Genomic DNA, 21,679 nt, shown 5'->3' with positions numbered 1-21,679 from the left:
ATGAATATTGGCAGAAAAGAACAGTGGATTGCCTTCAGAGAGATAGCATTGCAGGCAATGTCAAGGTATATTTCCTTGAAGAGGAAAGATAGAACAAATAAACCTGGAACATCCTGGATGATGAGTGGGCTAGAGTTTAAGATGAAAAGGAAGTACATGTGACAGATGTCAGGTAGAAAATACAATGGAGAATCAGGCTGAATATAAAAGGATCACAGGGGAAGTGAAAAAAAACTAATCAGAAAAGCAGAGGGGCAACATGAAAAAAGACGAGCAGCTAATATAAAAGGAAATCCCTAGGTCTTCAATAAGCATATAAGTAATAAAAAGGTGGTTAAAATAAGTAGGGCCAATTAAGGATAAAAAAGGTTTGCATGTGGAAGCAGGAGACGTAGCAGAGCTTTTAAACGAATACTTTGCATCTGTCTTTACAAAGGAAGAGGATGTTACGCATGCCGAGGTGAGGAGGTAACTGATGCATTCAAAGAATTTACAGTTGAGAAGGAGGAGATGTTAGAAAGTCTATCTTAAAATTGATAAGGCAGCAGGACCAGATAAGATCCATCCAAGGATTTTGAGGGGAGTGAGTGGAAATTTCAGAGACATTGGTGATAATCTTCCAGTCATACCGAGGCGTGTGGGGGGGTAGTGCCAGAGGATGTTACATCCTTGTTCAAAGAGGGGTGAAAGGATAATGTTGGCAACAACAGATCAATCAGTTTGACTTCAGTGATACGGAAACTTCAGTTCGGGACAAAAATCAATGGTCACTTAGGTTGGCCATAATGTGGAGATGCCGGCGTTGGACTGGGGTAAACACAGTGTGAAGTCTCACAACACCAGGTTCAAGTCCAACAGGTTTATTTGGTAGCACAAGCCACTAGCTTTCGGAGCGCTGCCCCTTCATCAGGTAAGTCAACTAAGTGCAGTTGTGAGACTTCTTACTGCACTTAGGTTGGTGCAGGATAATTAAGGAAAATCATGTTTAACTAACTTGCTGAGTTTGAGATGGTAACAGAGAAAGCTGATATGGACAATGGCCTTCCCTCCATCATAGGGCAGAAGTTGGATGTTCACATTGGCAACTCCTCAGATAATGAAGCATTCTATGTCCACCTGCAACAAGGCCTGGATAACAACGTGACAAGACAAATTAAAGTCATACAAGTATCAGGCAATGACCATCTCCAACTAGAGGGCATCCCATTTTCTCTTGATATTTCAATTGCTGAATCCCCATCGTCAACAATGTGGGGTTACCATTGATTAGAAATTAAACTGGATCAATCACAAGCGACTGGTTCGGATGGGATACCCGGACGGGATACCCGGACGAGCACTCAGATCCTGCACAGACCAGCTGGCGGGGATATTTGCAGACATCTTTAACCTGTCTTTACACCAACCTCAGGTTCCTATCTGTTTCAAGAAAATGACCATCATCCCTGTACCAAAAAGCCAGGCAGCGTTCCTTAATGACTATCATCTGGTGGCTCGGACATCCATCATTCTGAAGTGCTTTGAAAGGTTAGTCATGGCATGAATCAATTCTGGCTTCCCAGATTGCCTGGATCCACTACAGTTCGCCTATCGCCACAACAGGTCCACAGCAGGTGCCATCTCCCTGTCCCTACACTCAACCCTGGAAAACCTGGATAACAAAGAAACCCATGTCACACTCCTATTTCTTGACTACAGCTCAGCCTTCAACACCATTATTCCTACAAAACTCACCTCCAAATTCCATGGCCTGGGTCTCCTCCCTCTGCGACTGGATCCTAGACTTCCTAACCCACAGACTGCAATCAATAAGGATAGACAACAACAACACCTCCATGATCATCCTCAACAGCAGTGCCCCCAGAAGGCTGTGTCCTCAGCTCCTTACTATACTCCTTATTTGTACACCTATGACTGTGTGGCCAAATTCCCCTCCAACTCTATTTTCAAGTTTGCTGATGACACCACCATAGTGGGTTGGATCTCAAACAATGATGAGATGGAGTACAGGAAAGCGATAGAGAATCTGGTGAACTGGTGTGACAACAATAATCTCTCCCTCAATGTCAACAAAAGGAGATAGTCATTGACTTCAGGAACCTAGTGGAGGACATGCTCATCTATATCAATGGGGACAAAGTGGAAATGGTCGAGAGCTTCAAATTTATTAGGTGCCCAGATCTCCAACAACCTATTCTAGTCCCTCCATGCCAATGCTATAGTTAAAAAGCCCACCAATGCCTTGACTTTCTCAGGAAGCTAAGGAAATTTAGCATGTGTGCTACGACTCTTACTAACTTTTACAGCTGCACCATAGAAAGCATCCTTTCTGGTTGTATCACAGCTTGGTATGGCTCCTATTCTATCCAAGACCGCATGAAACTACAAAGGGTCATGAATGAAGCCCAGTCTATCAATCACGCAAACCAGCCTCCCATCCATTGACTCTCTACACTTCCCACTGCCTTGGAAAAGCAGCCAGCATAATCAAGGACCCCACACACCCTCGACATTCTCTCTTCCACCTTCTTCCGTCAGGAAGAAGATACAAAAGTCTGAGGTCATGCACCAACCGATTCAAAAACTTCTTCCCTGCTGCCATCAGACTTTTGAATGGACCTACCTTGTATTTTGATCTTTCTCAACATCCTAGCTATGATTGTAACACTACATTCTGCACCCTCTCCTTTCGTTCTCTGTGAACGGTATGCTTTGTATAGCGCACAAGAAACAATACTTTTTACTGCATACTAATACATGTGACAATAATAAATCAAATCAAATATTGTGGCTACAAGAGCAGGTCAAACACTAGTAATTGTGCAGGAGTAACTCACCTTCTGTCTCCCCAAAGCCTATCCACTATCTACAAAGCAATTCAGGGGTGTGATGAAATACTCTCCACTTATCTGGATGAGTGCAGCTCCAGCAACACAAGAAGTTTGAAGCCATCCAAGACAAGGCAGCCGAGTTGATTGGTATCTCTCTACCATCAGCACCGTGTGCGTGCCATGTACAAAAGTACCTTCCAAACCCATGACTGCTACAATTTTGAAGAACGAGGGAAGTAGATGCATGGGAACACCACTTGCTCAATCAAAATTCTGAAACACCCTCCCTGACAGCATTGCAGGTGTACTTACACCACAAAGACTGCAGTGGTTCAAGGTGGAGACTCACCCCCACTTTCTCAAGAGCAATTAGAGATGGGCAATAAATTTCAGCCTTTCCAGTGATGGCCACATCCCATGGCATGGTGGTTAGCACTGCTGAGTGACATATCATTTCTATAATTTCTTGAGAATTTACCTTTTCCTTCGAGTTTTAATTACAATTTTGAAGAAAGACTACTTTTTAAACTTATTTCCTTTGCTTTCGTTGAATGTTCCATTTTCATTTCAGTTTTAAATTAAGATTGAATGAAAGCAAGATTAAATGCTGTAAAGAATGCATGTTGGGAATCTTCCATGACTGAATGCTTGTGTGTCCAAAAGAATTTGTATGCATTTTCTTTGTTGCGTTGCTAGCTTTAACATGTTTTATCTTGTTTCCCCTAAATTGTGTTTTAGTAATAGTAGTTTCGATACTAAGTTTAAAAATCAAAGCTGTAAGCTGAATTAAAAGTGTAATTTTTTTCTTTTAAAAATAAAAGTGTAATTTGAACCAGGCAAATATTTGAATCCTTAATCTTGGGTATAATTGCTGGCCACAATTACTGTTCAAGAGATATAGGATATACATAATATACATTTTGAAAGTTTCTTTGAACAATTGGAATTTGAAAATAACCAGTTTGAGCTTGGAGTAATCATGCAAACTCTTGGTTCAAATTCCAAAAAAAATCTATAGCATGGCAGAAGACCATTTGCTCCCTGCTTTGTTCTTAGTTTTTAAAGAGGCAGTGTTGATGTTACTTATCACAGAATCGCTACAGTGCAGAAGGCGGCCAAATGGCCATCAAACCTGCACCAACAAACAATCCCACCCAGGTTCTAACCCTGTAACCCCATGGATTTACCCTGCTAATTTATCCTGACATTAAGGGGCAATTTAGCATGGCCAATCCACCTAACCTGCACATCTTTGGACTGTGGGAGGAAACTGGAGCACCCGGAGGAAACCCACACAGATACTGGGAGAACATGCAAACTCCACACAATCACCCAAGGCCAGATTTGAACCCGGGTCCCTGGCGCTGTGAGGCAGTAGTACTAACCACTGTCCCACCAGTTAAGTCAAAGGTTATATACTTGGACCGGGATTTTAGCAGCTCATCCTGCCCATCGATTTCTCGGCTCTCGTGATTTTACAAGACCCAGATTTCCGGCGCAGTCAGCCTGTCAGAAATGGGCGACAGGCTAATTTATTCAAAATTATAAATGCCATTTACATCTGTTTAGTGAGCCCGGTGCTGAATCGTCCGGGCCCCCTTGCCCTCGGCCTCAATGGCCTCTTCAATGAGGAAAACATCTACTCCCCATGAACGGGTAACAGACATATTGGCCTCGCCAGTGGAACCAGTGGCCATTGAGGCATTCCAGGGTGGCAGAGGGCAAGGGGGGTGCCCCTTGGACAATGCCAGCCTGGCAGCACCACCTTGGTAATGCCCACTAGGCAGCGCCAAGGGTGGGCCCTGAAGGGGCAGCCCGATGCAGACTCTGCTTTGTGATCGGGTCTGGGGCCACTGCAGCTCTGCATCGGAAATCGAATCGGGAGCGTGATCCATCTGGGTGGCGGCGGAACATTTCTGGGCAGTATGGGGTTCATGATAGGTCGCAGGCTCCACAATTGCCCGTTTGGGGGGGGGGGGGGTGCGGTTGGTGGTGGCTGGGCTGAGGTTGCCTGCAGCAGCAGGTTCCTGACAACTCTCTATTAGACCCCTGCTGTTGAAATTGCGCATGTGCAGAATCAGAGGTCTGTACATGCACAATAGCTCCCTCTGCAGGCTGGCTGGCTAATTAATTAAACCCAACCCACTGCCTGCAGCAGCTAGAAATGGTCTAGACCATTTACTTAGACCAAATGTCTATGTACCCAAGATTGGGTGTGAAAATGCACCCAAAAATGGATCAGGAACTCTCCCATTTTCACACTAGCTGGCCACTTAGAATCATTCTCATAAAATTCCACCTTTTGTGCAAAATGAAGTTTGATGCCCGATGTAATTTTGTGGTAACTTGGTACAGTACAATAATTTGAGTGTCTTTGTCTATGGCCTCAGTTGTCCCAAGTTTGAGGGCACTACAATTATGTGCCTAAGTGAAGTGGATAACAAAATGGCATAGAATTTCTGGAATTAGAGCACAGATGGTAAAAGTTCAAAAAAGATGAGGGTGAATTTTGTACTTGTATTCTGAATGGGTTCATGAAATTCATGAAATAAACGACAAGTAGTTCAGATAAGATCAAAACGAAAAAGGTATATCAGTGGCAAGGTTCATCACATAAGCTAAGTTGAGCTGAGCAGAGCTGGTCCAAGATCACTGCCACACATAGCAGAAAGTGGTGTTCACTCCAAATAAGCCATTGCCTGGGGAACATTGTTTGAACCGCAAGTTGTTGCTATTTTGAACCAGAAGCAATTTCCAAAAGAGAGATAGGTGCCAGTGTTAAAACCTATGGGATGTAGTTTGGGGAGGTTCATTTCTGAGCTTAGGAAAAAGTGTTTGGAACTGGGTCAATTTAATGATATTGTAAGCAGCCATTATCATAATTAAATGCATGTTCTTTTAGTTGCTTTTCTTGTGTGTTTTACTATTTAATAAACATTTTGCTTAATTATTACAACAAGACTGGAACTTACCAAATTGCTAAAACAAAAGTCAGGGACTGGCGTTCCAAGTTTCCCTGCGGGGATTTGGAATACCCTGGCATTAATCAACTGGGTTCTTAAGTTTTAAAAACAAGTGAAATGCAAGTAATAAATAGTAAAGTAGCAAGATCTACTCAAAGATCAATCTTCACCAAGCTTCAAAATGCACCTCTCATTTTTAAAGGCAAAGTCTTTTTTTCTAAAGTGACCAACCAGATTTGCATATCTTTGAGTACTGAACATTGTGACTAATACCGTGTAATGGTACTTAACCAAGTTGATCAAAGTGGAAAAGGAGAAATGCAAGAACATATTAGAATTTTTTTGTACGTGTTTATTTAATAAACCCACAATGAAATACTGCAACAACAGTATTTGACAGAGCTGTACCACAAGAAAGCACATGAAATCTGGACACTACTTTAAAAAAAAACTGAGCTCAAATGATAATGTGAAACAGTCCTTCAGCACTTTTGTTCATGTAACAAAAAAAAAGAACAGGCAAGACAATTGTCAGACCGTAAACAAAAACTTCCTGCTATTTGCAGGTACAGAGCATATAACTACACACACTCTAACACAATTTAACATTTAACCATTTACAATTATGTCATTCCCTCGAGTCTCCTTAATGTACATTAAAAAGATTCAGAGTTTCATTTTTAAAAAAACTAGTCTGGTTTTGCTAAAGGATAGCACTGAATGTAAGGCAGTTACAAAAAAAAAATCCAGTTTTTCAAATATGGAGTTAAAAGTTAAGGCAAGCTAAGAAATCAATAATGACTATAGCTAAGCCTCTGTCCCTTTTATGCAAGTTAATTGCAAACTTTTCGAATTATCTAACGTGAATCATTACAATGGAAACTGAAGTGTTAATTCAGGCCATTCATTAAAGCTCAAACATTTCAATTTAAGTTGTAATTACTGCAAATGACTCCACCAAGAGGTTTCACAAAGGCTGGTAAGAATGAAGATCAGATGTATCATTATTTTCATAAATTTGATAATTAAATGAATGGAACAAATTTGGATATGGTAAAGCACTTATGAACTATTAGAAGCTAAACTATCCAAACAGTTATAGTCATCTAAAAACAATAAAAAATACACAAATTTATTTACAGCTTGCTTGGATGCAAGCCTCCCACTATTGCAGAGCACAGAAGCAATACTCGTCCAAGATGTATTAACACTGCATCCAATTACATCCTTTTTTTGTGTGTTCAATTTTTCAGCCAAATAAAATTCAAGAGGAGGAACGTAGCATGATAAATTATCAACCTAATGGTGTATTATGTAAGGTGCAATGTCCAAAATTATCCCTTATGCATTTCATACATCACTGGTCAAAAAAAAACTTCCTCTTGGCATTAAAGATCAGCAGGAGATGGGGCAATCTGGATCACAACAAATGATTTGAAAGTTGTCATTCTAATTGAATCATCGTGACCAATGTATACATCACACCTGAACTGATTGCACCATTCAGAATTTCCCCAAACTGAAAATGAGGTTTTATTTTGTTAGTGCACAATGTCATTTCTGTAAATGCTCATTTTTGCATTTGTAATCAACTTATCAAGAACGGAAACGTATTTGTATACTAGAACTGGATATTTTAGTATAGAATGATGCTAACAAAATTCTCCCATTTTCATTGTGATAAAAACTGAAAACGATATAAATATATTGGAGAATCAAGGGTCCTGCAAAAAAGACAGTTGCTTTGCGCAAATTAACATGTTGCCTGTGGAGTTTATTCTGCGACTCAGTAGTACAGTTAGTCAGAAAACTACCCCAAAGATAAATGGTAATGTTCCAAGTTCGATCTTTTAGAGGCGTATGTATAGACTTCAGAATAATTTTGTCATAGCTCAAATTAAATTATTGAACTAGTGGAAGAACATAATAGGTAACAAAAAATGTAAACTGAAACATTTCCAACTATATTCTACTGTAGAGCAAGGAGTCAAATATTTTAAATGACAATTTGATCTACACTTTTCATCATCATGTAAAACCTACCCTCTGCACATCCTTTATACCAAACAGAAAATTGAATTTTTGTATTTAAAAAAAAATTCTTGCTAGTTTTGGCCAGTTATATTTGAAATTGTAAAATTTTCTCAAATACCATCACTGAGTAATTATTGCTATAACATCAGCTACTGTCATCAAAAGTAGCTTGTGCCACTAAACCAGCAGGATGTGCAAGTTTCCAAGCCTCTGGGACAATGCTTGTAATGGTGGATTTTGGTAGTTTATTTACGATAGCTTCAGTGTACATTAAATTATGCTGTCATTTGTGGAACAAAATACACATCATCTTGTTCCACTTGTATCTGGAAGTATGGAGGGATGCAAATTTATATCTAGACAAGGAACAGCACAAGTGTAAATTTTACTGTACACACTTTACTGACAGATGCTATATTTACAGAGCACAATGGCAGTTCCATAAATAAATCCATCCTTTCATTTACATAAGTATAAATTACACCTAATAGAAAAGCCATATAAAAATGTTATTGCACCATTTTATTCAAAATACCAAACATTTGTAGCCTTCACTTTCAAAGTCTAGAAACTTCCAGAGGATTTAGATAGAAACTAACTACAGTAGCATGATGATTCACTGTGAACTGAAACACTGTGTACATAGACATGTGTTCATGCGGCTTCAAAACCATTGACTTTTCCAATCAGAACTTAAATATACAACTTACCATTTGTACAAACATTGTGCTGGCACTTTGCTGATCTGGTAAAAACATACTAACTAGCTGGAATCAAACTTCTGCCAAAATTATGTAAATTCTTTTTTGCACAATAATAGAGGAAAAGCTGCAGTATTTTATAGAGAGATAATATTTGTAATGTTTTCAAATAGTGCTGTTTGTTTTCACAAGGTTTAGCTATCAATAAAAAACCCACTATATTGAGGTGCATCACTAAAATCCTGTTACGTTATTTAAAATTTCTTAGTAGAACCTGTCAATTCCATAAATGGAACACATTTCAACCCTCAGTTAATGTCCTAACTTTTCTTGCATTCCATACTTTAATATTTTGCTGTAAAACAGCATAAAATACATTCTAAATAGCCAAAAACAAAAAAATATTTTCCATGCAAGATACTGCAGCTTTGAGATGAGAATGGAAAGTGACACATTGATGTTGTCGGTACAAAAGTAAACTTGGCAGTCAACGTAAAAGTTTGGCAACAATAGTTAGTTAACATAGAGGTCCATTCCCCACTGCCAATGAAAACCAGATAACAATGAAAAGCTGAACTATTAACCCATCTTTACAATGTTAATCACTTCAATTGAAGTTTAAAAATCAGTAAAGTTAGGGTTCAAAAGTACTTAAAACTCTTAAGCAAACTATACCTTCACTCTAGCTTTGATTGCTCAGAGGCACATTCAAGTCCTACTCACAAAACGATTGGAGTAAAAAAAATATTCAAAATAATTCATGAGCAGACATATTATAAAATAAACATATGCAACATCTGTGTCCTGAATCCTAGGATAGCACCAGTTACTAAATCTAATTATTCCCCCTCAACAGCAGCTGTAGAATATTACAAAGGATCACATCAACAAACCCAACACCTGCTCATTAGAGCTGAATAAAATGGCAACAGTTACAAATACTGAAATTTCAGTACTGGTTAAACTAAATCATTGAAGCCCATATTCATCGTCCGTTAAGTAATTATCTAAAATCAGAAACAATTCCTATGCTATGTCCTGCAAATACAGGCTTGTAACCATTAAGAGTTCAGAACTTCATAAACTCATTAGCAAACTATGAGAAGTACCAATTGCAACTTCACAAACCCAATTAAGATCCCTTTTTAGATATACATTTCTGTTTAGTCCCTTTGAATAACAGATCAAATATTAACAGGTGATCTTATTATGGTTCACTTGGAAGATTGTCAAAGGAACATTCATACAAATGTTTGTAGCATGTTACACATTACTATCAACATATCAATTCCAACTCTACCAATTACATAAATCACATTACACAATATAAGCAAGCACACAATGGGAAGTTGTACTGAATTCAAAAACTGAGTTACAGATACGCAGCCCTTAAGTACAAATTTTATTACTGTGAAGCACTGATGTTAAATAGAACATGATAAATGCAATGAACATACATTGCACAAAACAGACATGGACTCTTCAGGTTTCACACATACAACGGGTTGATTATTGGTTTTGAATGTGATCCTTTATGATTAAAATGAGGAAGGATGGAGGTAACAGCTAGTTAAAATGGAGGGGAATGTTTATAAGGTGGAAAAGCTAGAGCTCTGGTTAGCCCTGGCTGTTTCAGGCATCAGTTTCTCTTCCCCGCAAATGTAGAATCATTCAATATAACCATTTCGATCGAAAACATGAATGAAAACTTTCTGCACAGTAAAAACCAACAGTAGCAGCCAAGTTTCTCAGCAAAACCCAACAGATTGAGGAGCTGCACAGTTTCAGCACAGTTGGCCATCTTGTCATGCAGGGTTTATTACCACAGTATGTCCTTCATAATCAAGTCAACAGTCAAAATGCAGTCAGCCCAAAGTTGCATCGACATGACAACATGCCAGCAAAGTCTGACCAGGTATCCAAGGTTGGGTCGTACCTCTGCACCATGTTCAGGTATGATGACCCTGAGTGACCTCCCACCACATAGAGGTAGTTGTCTACAATGGCTGCACCAACTCCTGTCATGGAGGAAAAAATCCATTTGATTAAAACAAACTCCATAAAACAGATGAACAATAAACAAAAATTGTACATTAAGCAGATCAAGTGTCAGTTGGAAAAACATTAAAGGAACAATGATTGTAGTATCATATGGTTTACATTAGCCTTGGAAAAGGACAAAAAGCAATCTAGAGCAATACTCCCTTATGCAAAAGCCTGGGACCAATGGGTATAATCCCAGAGTAAGGGGAGAGAAAAAACAGAGTTAACGTCTTGAGTCCACAGGACTCTTCTTCAGATGCTACCAGACTGGCTGAGTGTTTCCAGCATTTTCTGTTTTTATTTCAGGGTTCCCCAAGAGTCGATACAAGATCTACTGCTTTTCTTGATATATATTAATGACGTGGAATTAGGTGCGCATGGAACAATTTCAAACTTTGCAGATGACAAAACTTGGAAAGTATTGTGAACTGTGGAAGATAGTGATAAACTCCAAGAGGACATAGGCTGGTGGAATGGGCAAACATGTGACAGATGAAATTTAATGCAGAAATGTGTAAAAAGTGTTATTTTTGGTAGGAAGAATGAGTACAAAATAAAGAGTACAATTCTAAAGTGAGTACAGAGAGACTGTATTATGTATACAAATCGTTGATGGTGGTTAAAACGGCATACGAGATCCTGGGCTTTAAAACAGAGGCAGAGAGAAGAGTACAAAAGCAAAAAAAATGAGCCAATTTTATGAAAACAATTGTTTTAGTCTCAACTGGTATACTGTGTTCAATTCACAGCACCACACTTTAAGAAGTATATGAAGGTATTGGAGAGGGTGCAGAAAAGGTTTACAAGAATGATTCCAAGGATGAGAGATGACAGTTGTATGGATCGATTGGCGGAGAGAAGGTTCAGAGGAAATTTGATAGAAAAGTCACAAAGGATCGAGACATACTAGATATGGAGAAGTTGTTGCCAATTGTTTCCCTAGAGTCAAGGACAAGAGGACACTGATTTAAGCTGATTGGTAAAAGAAGCAGCACAGAGTGGTTTTGATCTGGAGTGCAGTGTGTAGTGGAGGCTATTTCAATTGTGGCTTTCAATAGGGAATTGGTTAAACTCCTGAGGAGAAATAATTTGCAGGGTTACGGTGAAATTACAGGGAATTGGAACAGGGTTTCTTGTGCTGAGACAGTTCTACGATTTTCTCCCAATTGTAGCAATTTAATTAAGCAATCAATTTTGTTAAAGAAAAACTACATACAGCAATTGCTTTTCACAAATTGACACATTACAACACTATCCATTTACCTGTTCTAGGATCACTCATTGGCCTGCATAAGGTCCACTGGTTTTGATGAGGTTCATACCTCTCAACACTCTGTAAATGTGACACACCATTATGTCCACCAACAACAAAGATGAATCCAAGCATTGAACCAACACCGAAGTTAATTCTTTTATCAGCCATTGGAGCCACCATCTCCCAGGAATCTTTGCTTGGATCATAACGTTCCACACTAATTTTATAAATAGAAGTAAAACATTGAAGTAGGTTAAATTCCACTTGCTCCAGAAATGATAGGAATCATATACAAGTAACTCAAGTACATGTAGCTCCCCACAAGACTAGTTTCAACAGTTTAATAACCACTACCAATTTCAAAGGCTTTAAAGAAAACAGGATGAAGAGTAGGAAATGAAATGAGACACTGACTGTAAAACATTTGACTCCCCTATCAATTTCCACTTATTCTTGCTCTCCTGAAGGTAGTGGCTCATGCTGGAATAGTTTCATAGGTGCCGGAGGCTCTCCAGTACTTGAATATTTGAGCCCAGTTAGGGAGTGTTGACAACTTATTTGACTTAAGAGCATGTAATTAGTTAGCATCAAGAGAACCTGATCAGATATTTGCATTGTGTGGAAATTTAGTTTTACAAAATATATTCTAGGTGTGTAAAACATATGCATGATCAGACAAGAACAAAATTTAAAGTAATTAAATGTGCTATCAGGAAAAACAGAACAATTTCAAACAAACTTTTCAGACACAACACCAGGAAAAAAAAACCAAAGAACAGGAATAATAATTTAAGAATAACATTTGGTGTCAGGATTTTAACGTTATAAACTCAGTTTTAGATTTGTAAATTTCATATTTTTAGGCAGGTTTTTCCCACTCAGTGATATTATTGCTGGGAAAATTATTACTTTCCCAGTTTTTGGAACCCAGCATCAATTTCAAGGACTCAGATGTGAAGTGCAAGTCTATTGTCTCAAAGCATTAGATAAGCATAAATGTTAGAAGTGTATCACTAAATTTTCCTTTTCTACCAGAGCTATGTTTAAATTGATCGTGTGATTGCCAATTTGTTAAATTGTGGGCAGTTGCGTGTTCATTCAGACTGTTTGCACTCAAACTCAGATCCTAGAAGCAAAAAGTGTAATTTTGCTTTCATAAAGAAACATACAATTTTTGTGTTTCGTATCGCGAAGAAATCAGATTGGACAAATGGGAATTATGTTCTTAAAAATGATATGCAGTAATTTACATGAAAGCCATTACTGCAATTTTTAGCAGAAACACTTTGTTCAAAAAGAAATTCCCTTCCTATATTCAAATTGGGATCTAATGAGTTTAGACAATGATCACCTGTGGAAATATTTCTGTACATAGAATTTTGTGCAAAATTTCAAATTATAACAATTTGGCTATTAGAAAGGCAGGCAAATTTATTTTGTCCTAATAAATTTGGCACAACACAAATTACTGGCCTCTTGGGAGTCTGACATGTGGACATTGATGAGATTAGATACAATCTTTGAAAAATCCAAAATTTAAGCAAAGATCACAAAATAATCTTTTGTTAGAATGTGAAACCACAGTCAATTAATTTTGAATTTTTTTTTAAAAAGCACAACAAGTGCTCCCATAACAGTCTTTAATCAAAAATTCATCATTAGGTTTGACTACACAAGCCCATCTGATGATTTCATGACTGAAGGTATGATCTAATAAAGGACAAACTACAAAATCAAAGAACAGAAACTTGGAGGTTTTATTATTGGCACATGTGGAGTTAGCTAATCTCAGGTGTTATGCAGAGTTCCCATTCTTGTTCACTACTCAATTGCTGCATGATAAGATTGGAGGAGATTTGAAGGGGGCATTCTGTTGGCCAAGACAGGTTCTCCAAACCATGTTGAATCAGCATGCAGAAATTTGTGGTAAGCAATCACGCATGAAGAACCACCAGTTGGGGAGTGTACAGGGGGACTACTGATAATGTAACTTAACTAGGCTCAGGACTTTCAGCAAAGAAATAATTGTGAAACAAAATAAGAGATTTTAATTTAATGAAATGCGATACATTTTTTGAAGTTTCTCCCACTTGCTCTCAACAACTCCAATTACTTTGAAAGTCAAGTAGAATAATCTATAACTTTCTGAAAGTTTAAAATGTTGTATCCTATCTTATTAAAATTATACTGCTTTACCTGTTCATGTGAGCAGGGCCATATCCTCCTATAGCATATATCATTCCATCTAAAACTGCAGCTGCAAAACAGCTTCGACTCTTCCCCATAGGTGCAACCGGTTGCCACTTTTTGATTTTAGGAATGTATTTTTCCACAGATTGCAAGTAGTTTTCTCCATCATAACCACCTATTGCATACAGTTCGCCTGCTAATACTGCCACTCCAAGAGTGCTTCGACACTCATTCATTCTTTCTACAGGTGTCCACTTGTTTGTCTCCGGATTCCAACCTTCCACCAAATTCTCATGTTTCCGATAATTGATGCCTTGCTGAATGTGGGTTGCAATTCCTCCTACCACATATAGTTTCTGATCAACAACAGCAACTCCACATTCATAACGTGGACTACTAAGTGGTGCCAGACCTGTCCAGGAGTCTGTCTGAGGGAAGTACATCTCCACGCTGCAATAGGGATAAGGAAAGAAAAATTGTACAAATTAAAAGTTAGTCTTTTAAAAAATTGCAGTGAAGCTTATGGCAACATTTGTGTTTCCTCTTATGGGCAATCGAGAACAAATCGCCACAGGTATAGGTTGCGAGGCAGTAGATTTAAAACTGAGATGAGGAGGAACTACTTCTCGCAAAGGGTGGTGAATTTGTGGAACTCGCTGCCCCATAGAGCAGTGGAGTCTGAATCGTTTAATGGTTTCAAGAGGGAGATAGACATATTTCTAATGAAAAAAGGGAAAGAGGGATATGGGGAACAGGTGGGGAGATGGATTGGAGACCAGGGAGAGATCAGCCATGATCTGATTGAATGACGGAGCAGGCTCGAAAGGCTGAATGTGCATATTTCTGCTCCTAATTCTTATGTTCTTACGTATTTGTACATTGCCTTTGGGAAAATATCTCTAGGCATCTCACAGGAATGTAATAAAGTCAAAAATTGATAGATCCAAAGGCGATATTAGGACACAAGTAAAGATATAGTCAAGGAGGACAGAGGTGTAGCAAAAAAGAGAGGAAACAAAACAAACCAGACAGAAGGAAAGGGGGCAGAGACACACACCCTTCTGGCCAAAGTTAAATCAAGCCCAGAATCTCATCAGATATACAATGATTTGTATTTATTTAGTGCACTTAATATATTAACACATGATACTTCCAGATCCTGAGGTATGCAATATAAATACTTCCTTTAGTCCACGTTGTGCACCAGGCCTAAAGCTTTGGAGGTGTAGTTGTGGCAAAAAGGAGAAATAACTAGAGGGAGTGAGGGACGAACAGCTTGTATTGTGATGCTCAGCACCCTGAAGGGTCATCCAGTTATGCAGGAACCTATTTTTAAAAAAGTTTGTCACAGGTCCTCTGGATTAAGTTGACTACTACACAGTATTAGACTTGTATATTTAGAATATTAGGCAGGATTTTATAGCCTTGCTCGAGCGAGATTGAAAATTCCCGCCCAAGGTCAACTGACATTTCCATTGCCCATCCCTCGTCCACTGATTCTGTGGCAGGCAGGGTGGTAGAATCCTGACGATTAAGTTGGTTTGCATTTGAAGCTACATGGAGGCTTATCTACAAAACTGATTGAGCCACATAAGGAGATATTTAAACAGGTGACCACACCGGTCGGTTTTAAATGGAGAATCTTAAAAGGAGACAGAACAGAGGTTGAAAGGATGAGAGAGGAAATTCCAGGACTCAGCGCCTAAGACAGTGGTTCCCAAACTTTTTTCACTGGGCTGCACTTTTGGAATAAAAATTTGCTCGCGCCACACCGAATTTTTTATTGATAAGAAATACATTCAAAAACAAACAAAAACAACTCCTAGCAGTGCTTGATTCATAACATAGAACACAACTACTTTATATCATGGGACATCCAGAAAATATAAAACAATCACTTTGGAAAAATATCTAATCCATTTTTAAATGTTTCTTTGATGGTCCTTGAATCTTCCCGCCACACTTGCCATCCTCTCTTGCCGCACCAGTGTGGCGCGCCGCACCCTTTGGGAACCACTGGCCTAAGAGTTCTTTATATGGCTTGATGCCATGCTTAGTTTTGTAATGCCCCTGTGAAGTATACAAGTAGCTGAACATTTGATCTTGAATGTTCCAATAAATAATTAAGCTGGTTTCAAAATATTTTACTTTTTGGAAATAATTTTAACATTTGGGTAAGCAAGCAGTCTACATTTTCCTCTCCTAGAAGAAATATTGCCAGATTTTGAAAATAGTCCCAAAATAGCTGCCATTCATTGTGTGTCCAAACGCTTTTTAAAGTTACATTCATAACACAACCTGGACCTTCAGATATGCCCATTTGACAAAGTTACCCTGGGACCAAAGGCCAATTACTTAACAAGACTAGTTAAAGTTTCTAGATATAATAAACAAATACTTAAGGATTTGCAACAATGGTTAACAGAATAAGTATTAAAGAATGTCATTTAAAACAAAATGAATCAGGGGTGTAGAAGGTAACTTACAATATTCAAAATAGCCCCTTCATGTATATAACTGCATACAATACATAATGCTAATGCAGACTTGATAGAAGTGAATGCACACATATGAATTTCAACACTCAGGAGGCAATACTGCTGCTAGCAGCAGCACATTTTTCTCCACATGTTAGGGAAGTTAGAAAGCTCATGAGCAACTAAATTTAATATTTCTCTGCCTCATGAACATTTGTTCCTACGGTTATGTCTTCCATTCATAACATGGGTGAGTTTTTAAATAGAAAAGAAAGTTCATAACCAGAGTAAACAGGTAAAGGTTTCAAGATAATCAACCCCTCCAAGACCAATAAAATGAGTTGAAGGTGTCTGGTTAGTCAGTTTTTAATTTCGCAGATATTTTGTACTCGTGTTTAACACAGAAAAAGTTATGAGATAAGTTTATAGTAGGTTCAGGGAGCTACCAAATATAGCATAAAAGACGAACATATTGAGTCAATGCATTTTTCCTTTTGGTAAAGACAATGAAAGGATGGTGAACAGTGCATACATTTGACATCATGCTTATACAGCAGTATCCCAGGATATAATTGTATAACAAAATATACCCTATTATTTTCAGCCAATGAATCATAGAAACCCTACAGTGCAGAAAGAGGCCACTGGGCCCATCGAGTCTGCACCGACCACAATCCCTTCCAGGCTCTACCCCCATATCCCTACATATTTACCCGCTAATCCCTCTACCCTACGCAACTCAGGACACTAAGGAGCAAATTTCTTTTAGCATGGCCAATCGACCTAACCCGCACATCTTTGGACTGTGGGAGGAAACCGGAGCACCCGGAGGAAACCCACGCAGACACGAGGAGAATGTGCAAACTCCACACAGACAGTGACCCAAGCCAGGAATCGAACCCAGGTCCCTGGAGCTGTGAAGCAGCAGTGCTAACCACTGTGCTACCATGCCGACCAATGGCTTGACAGGTGGAGACACCACACAATGCGGAAGGCTTATATTATACACTACGATCCATTACATTAAATAGTGCATATCTACCAAAATAATACATGCAGATAAAGTGACAGTGTTGCTATATTTTCCAGTCTCATTATGTCCCCATCATCAGCACAAAAAAGTGTCGCTTGTTAATTTGAATTCTTACCTGTCCAATGTTGCAAATAGTCCAGTTTTTCCACCCACAGCACACAATACTTTGGGAGCACAACGTGGTCGTGTCAATAATTCAGTCTGATGGGAAAATCTGTGCTCTGGCATAAAATGATACTTAAGTGCTTCATTTAGAAGGTGCTTGCAGGTATGTTCATCACGAATTAGCTGATTTGCTTCATATAATCTTGTTAGAAACTTCACACTTAGCAGTGGCAATCGGACACAGTGCAGCAGCTGCGCCAAATATTTTTGTCTTTCTTGTACATCATATTTAATCCATGACTCCAAAGCATAAAAAACAGACTCCTCAGTCACAACATTCAGACAGTCATTTGAAATTATTTCATCTAACTCTGTGTGATTCAGCTCAAAAAACTCCTCAGTCTGACATACCTCTTCAAAATTCTGACAGATGTATTTGTTGGCAGCAAGATACAAGTCATGGCAACCATAAGTTTCAGCAAACCGAGAAATGCCAATGCAGTTGCCAGGATCAAGCTGGCTTTCGAGGAATGTACAACATTCCTTCAGTATTAGTTTCATTTGAAGCAAATTTGCAGCTGGTAGTAAAGATTCTACTGTATCTTGTGAAATGAATATAGTTCCTGTATATGCATATTCTACAATAGCTTGCAAAGCAGTTTCATCAATGCACTGGAATTCAACTTCGGAGTTTTCATTCTCTGATAGGTTTCCAGTAAACATGGCTTTGAAGTATGGGCTGATGCTAGCCAGCACCACCTTGTGGGCATGGATCTTGACATCACCAACCCTGAGGATGATGTCGCAGAGCTCACGATGCTGTCGAAGAAGATTCAATCCCTGCAGTAACTGCTCAGAATGTGGATGAGTCAGATTGGCAAGCATGTAGGATTGAGAGGACTGGTCCATCTGAAAGTGAGAATAAGAGATAGTTATCAGCACAAAATATCCAACTGTAACCAACATTTATCTATTACAATATTTCAACTTTGTATAAAAACATATTCACCACAAACAAATAAGAAAATAGACCTCAAGTTAATAAAAACTGTTTCAAACAGTCCAAAGGAAAAAAAGAAATGAGAATATTTATCTCTTGAAACAGTAGTGATCCAAGGCCCATTCACGGTTACTAAATGTCTTGCTGCCAGTAACAATCAGATCATTTATAGTAACCACATCTGAAATTAATCTAATGGCTTACTCTCTGGCAAGCAGTTCCTTAGAAAAGGAAAAGTCACAAGGCTATCTGGAATATTCTTTCAATCTAGTCTATTACATTTGCTGCTCACAATGCGGTCTCCTCTACATAAGGGTGACCAGATGCAGAACACCTTGGCACAATTCACAAGCATGGTCCTGACCTTCAGATCACTTGCCATTTCAATTCACCATCTTGCTCTCATACTCACATTTCATGTTCACAGTTCAGTCCTCAGCCTGCTACAGTGTTCCAGTGAAGCCCAGTACAAGCTGGAGATGCACCTCATCTTCCAATTAGGTACTATGCAGCCTTCTGCACTCAACAATTTCAGACCATGAACTTTATCCTCCATATTGAATCCTCTGCCCTAATTCAGTCTGTATCTTGTTCTCATGTTTTTGCTTTCTGACAATGCTTTCTGACTCCGGATCAAAGTTTTAGTCCTTAATACTATCATTATCACTCCCTTTGTTTAGTGTTTGAGGACATATTTGTCATTTAATCACCCCCGCCCCATAACCTATCCCTGGCCTATTTTGCTCCACCTGTCCCTTCCCTTTTTTCAACAGCATAAAACCCATCACGTTACTGACTTTCTCCAGTTCCAAAGAGTCATCGTACTGGATTTGAAACAGTAACTCTGTCACTCTATACAGGTGCTACCCGATTTGCTGAGTTTTTCCAGCATTTTCCTTTTTATTCCAATAAGTCTTTGTAGCACTTGCTAATTCAACTCCTTTGTTCTTATTTTAACTACAAAACATGCTACTTACAGGTTTTGATCGATTGACCACAGCTACAATCATTTACAAGGAATGCAAGTAGTGCAGTGGAAGATTAATCCAGGTGGTACAGGCAACCTCAGTTTCTTTCTACTTTATACTAACTGTTTTCAAAATTATGAAGCTGAAAAAGCAACCTGACAAGGGCCATTAAAACATACAAATATCTTAATAAACCCCTTCATTTCAAAACAAATGACAATCACTGAAAGCATTTGCCTTTCGCAAGCCTTTCGCTTAATTGACAGATAACTCTTTACAGTTGAGCTCAATCATATTATATAGTTACTATATTCCTGAACCTCAAAAAGTGAAAAAACATATTTTAGAGGCAGACATAGATGACTTTCATGATATACTTTCTTGGAATGTGGTTGTTGCAGGCAAGGTCAATTTTTCTTACTTATCCCTAGATGTCCTTGAGAAACTAGAGGTACACCACCTTAGATTGATGGAAGTCCACATGACAAACATCTCCATAATGCAGTCGTTACGTAGAGAGGTCCTGGATTTTGATCCAGCGACAACAAAAGGAGTAGCGATATATGTGCAAGTTAGGATTGATCATTATAGTGGTAGAGATTAGGAAACATCTACCTTTGAACTGCTCTACTACAACCATTATGGTAAAAAGTAAAGTTTATTTAATAGTCACAAATTAGCTTAAATTCACATTGCAATGAAGTTACTGTGAAAATCCCCTAGTCGCCACACTCCAGCGCCTGTTCGGGTACATTGAGGGAGAGTTTAGCATGGTCAATTTACCTAACCTGCACATCTTTGGACTGTGGGAGGAAACCCATGCAGACATAGGGAGTACATGCAAACTCCACACAGACAGTGACCCAAGCCCAGTGAGGCAGCAGTGTTAACCATCATGCTGCCCCAATACCATAATGTATCAAGTAAAATGCATTTGATTTTAACTTTAGACACAAGAGCTTCTTGTATTCCAATATTTTGATTTCGTTATACAACCAAATCAGCATTTTAAATAAAAGTGTGCTGTGGCAGTTAACATTCAAGATAAGTATGAGAACTATTCAGGTAGTTGGAATGGGGTTGTGGTTGATGATTGCCAGTTTCTTCAGTAAAGCAATTTTCCCTTCTAAATATTTTTGGTTTCTGATTACAACACGTTAGACAGATTGTTCCACTTGAAGCCCTTTTGTCGCTGCCTTTTCAATTTGGACGTTCAATTGAAAATCTAATATGAAAAGTTTGAAGGAACGATTCAGACCTCTACTCGTTTAACTGCAGCTGCAAACTAAATGATCAGTACAGTGGGCTTCAGGCCATGAATCTGTATTAAATCAATCCAATTCATATTTATTTATGTTAGATAAAAGAGTTTGAGGGTTTACCCAGGTAAATAAGGGCAATATTTGGAAATTATTTTCAAAACTTAAAACAAAAAAGTTCGTACTTAATCGCTTTGTGGCGTCGGTTTCATTCAAATGTTGAATTTATATTTAGACTAACACTAAACAAAATACAGCTCACGCATACATATTTAATTTTGCAATTATACCTCTACTTTTAACAACTTAAACCTGTCACTTGTGTTATCTATTAGATTAGGGGCCTGGGCCTGATACAGGTATATCTCCGACATACTTATTAATAACTGCACTTAATTTTAAACGAAATGAAAATATGGGGAATGTAAAACGCATCATGAACTTACCTGATAGATCACGACGATAACCAGCCAAGAAGAAGATCAGCGAACAAAATCCCCCAAAACCTCTCAAAACACAAATACAAAACAGGTGGGGGGGTGTGCGTAATTTCCGGCCCGGATTAATTATGTGATCGAAAGAAAACACGAATAACAACCAGACGGCAGACTATCGAACATCTTGCAATGTTTAAAATGGCAATCTCCTCACAGTCGGCCAAGTTTGCGAGCTATTTCTCGACGATTGCGGCCAGGCCGCGAGCTACGGAGCCCACTCTGGGAATTGCAGTCTTCTCGGCGGCTGCGTCGCCTTATCAACGGCGGTCCTTGGAACTACAGTTCCCGGCGATCATCGGGCGCTACGCCGGAGGGGGGTAAAA

At 38.7% G+C, this 21,679-nt stretch overlaps 1 protein-coding gene across 1 annotated transcript; it reads right to left on the bottom strand.

Annotated features, from left to right (window-relative positions):
• Positions 1–8,636: 8,636 nt before the first annotated feature.
• On the bottom strand, positions 8,637–21,508 carry klhl28 (kelch like family member 28). The gene is made up of 5 exons (XM_078234165.1): positions 21,306–21,508; positions 17,643–18,541; positions 14,024–14,467; positions 11,836–12,044; positions 8,637–10,547 (listed from the first exon to the last, which is right to left on the bottom strand). The coding sequence occupies exons 2-5, from the start codon at positions 18,539–18,541 to the stop codon at positions 10,384–10,386; spliced, it is 1,716 nt and encodes a 571-aa protein (XP_078090291.1). The 5' UTR covers positions 21,306–21,508; the 3' UTR covers positions 8,637–10,383.
• Between the last annotated feature and the right edge of the window lie 171 nt (positions 21,509–21,679).

This window comes from Mustelus asterias, chromosome 18, assembly GCF_964213995.1.
Source record: "Mustelus asterias chromosome 18, sMusAst1.hap1.1, whole genome shotgun sequence".
NCBI classification, from domain to species: Eukaryota; Metazoa; Chordata; class Chondrichthyes; order Carcharhiniformes; family Triakidae; genus Mustelus; species Mustelus asterias.
Note: the sequence above shows the minus strand (reverse complement) of the source record. Positions and strands in the feature narration are given on the sequence as shown.

Bases quoted from the DNA above. Each gene is read 5' to 3' on its own strand.
- klhl28 (XM_078234165.1), bottom strand. From the start codon at position 18,541: ATGGACCAGTCCTCTCAATCCTACATGCTTGCCAATCTGACTCATCCA. The intron at 14,468-17,642 runs GTAAGAATTCAA...TCCCTATTGCAG, and splicing joins CTATTTGCAACATTGGACAG to CGTGGAGATGTACTTCCCTC. The intron at 12,045-14,023 runs GTAAAGCAGTAT...TTATAAAATTAG, and splicing joins GGCCCTGCTCACATGAACAG to TGTGGAACGTTATGATCCAA.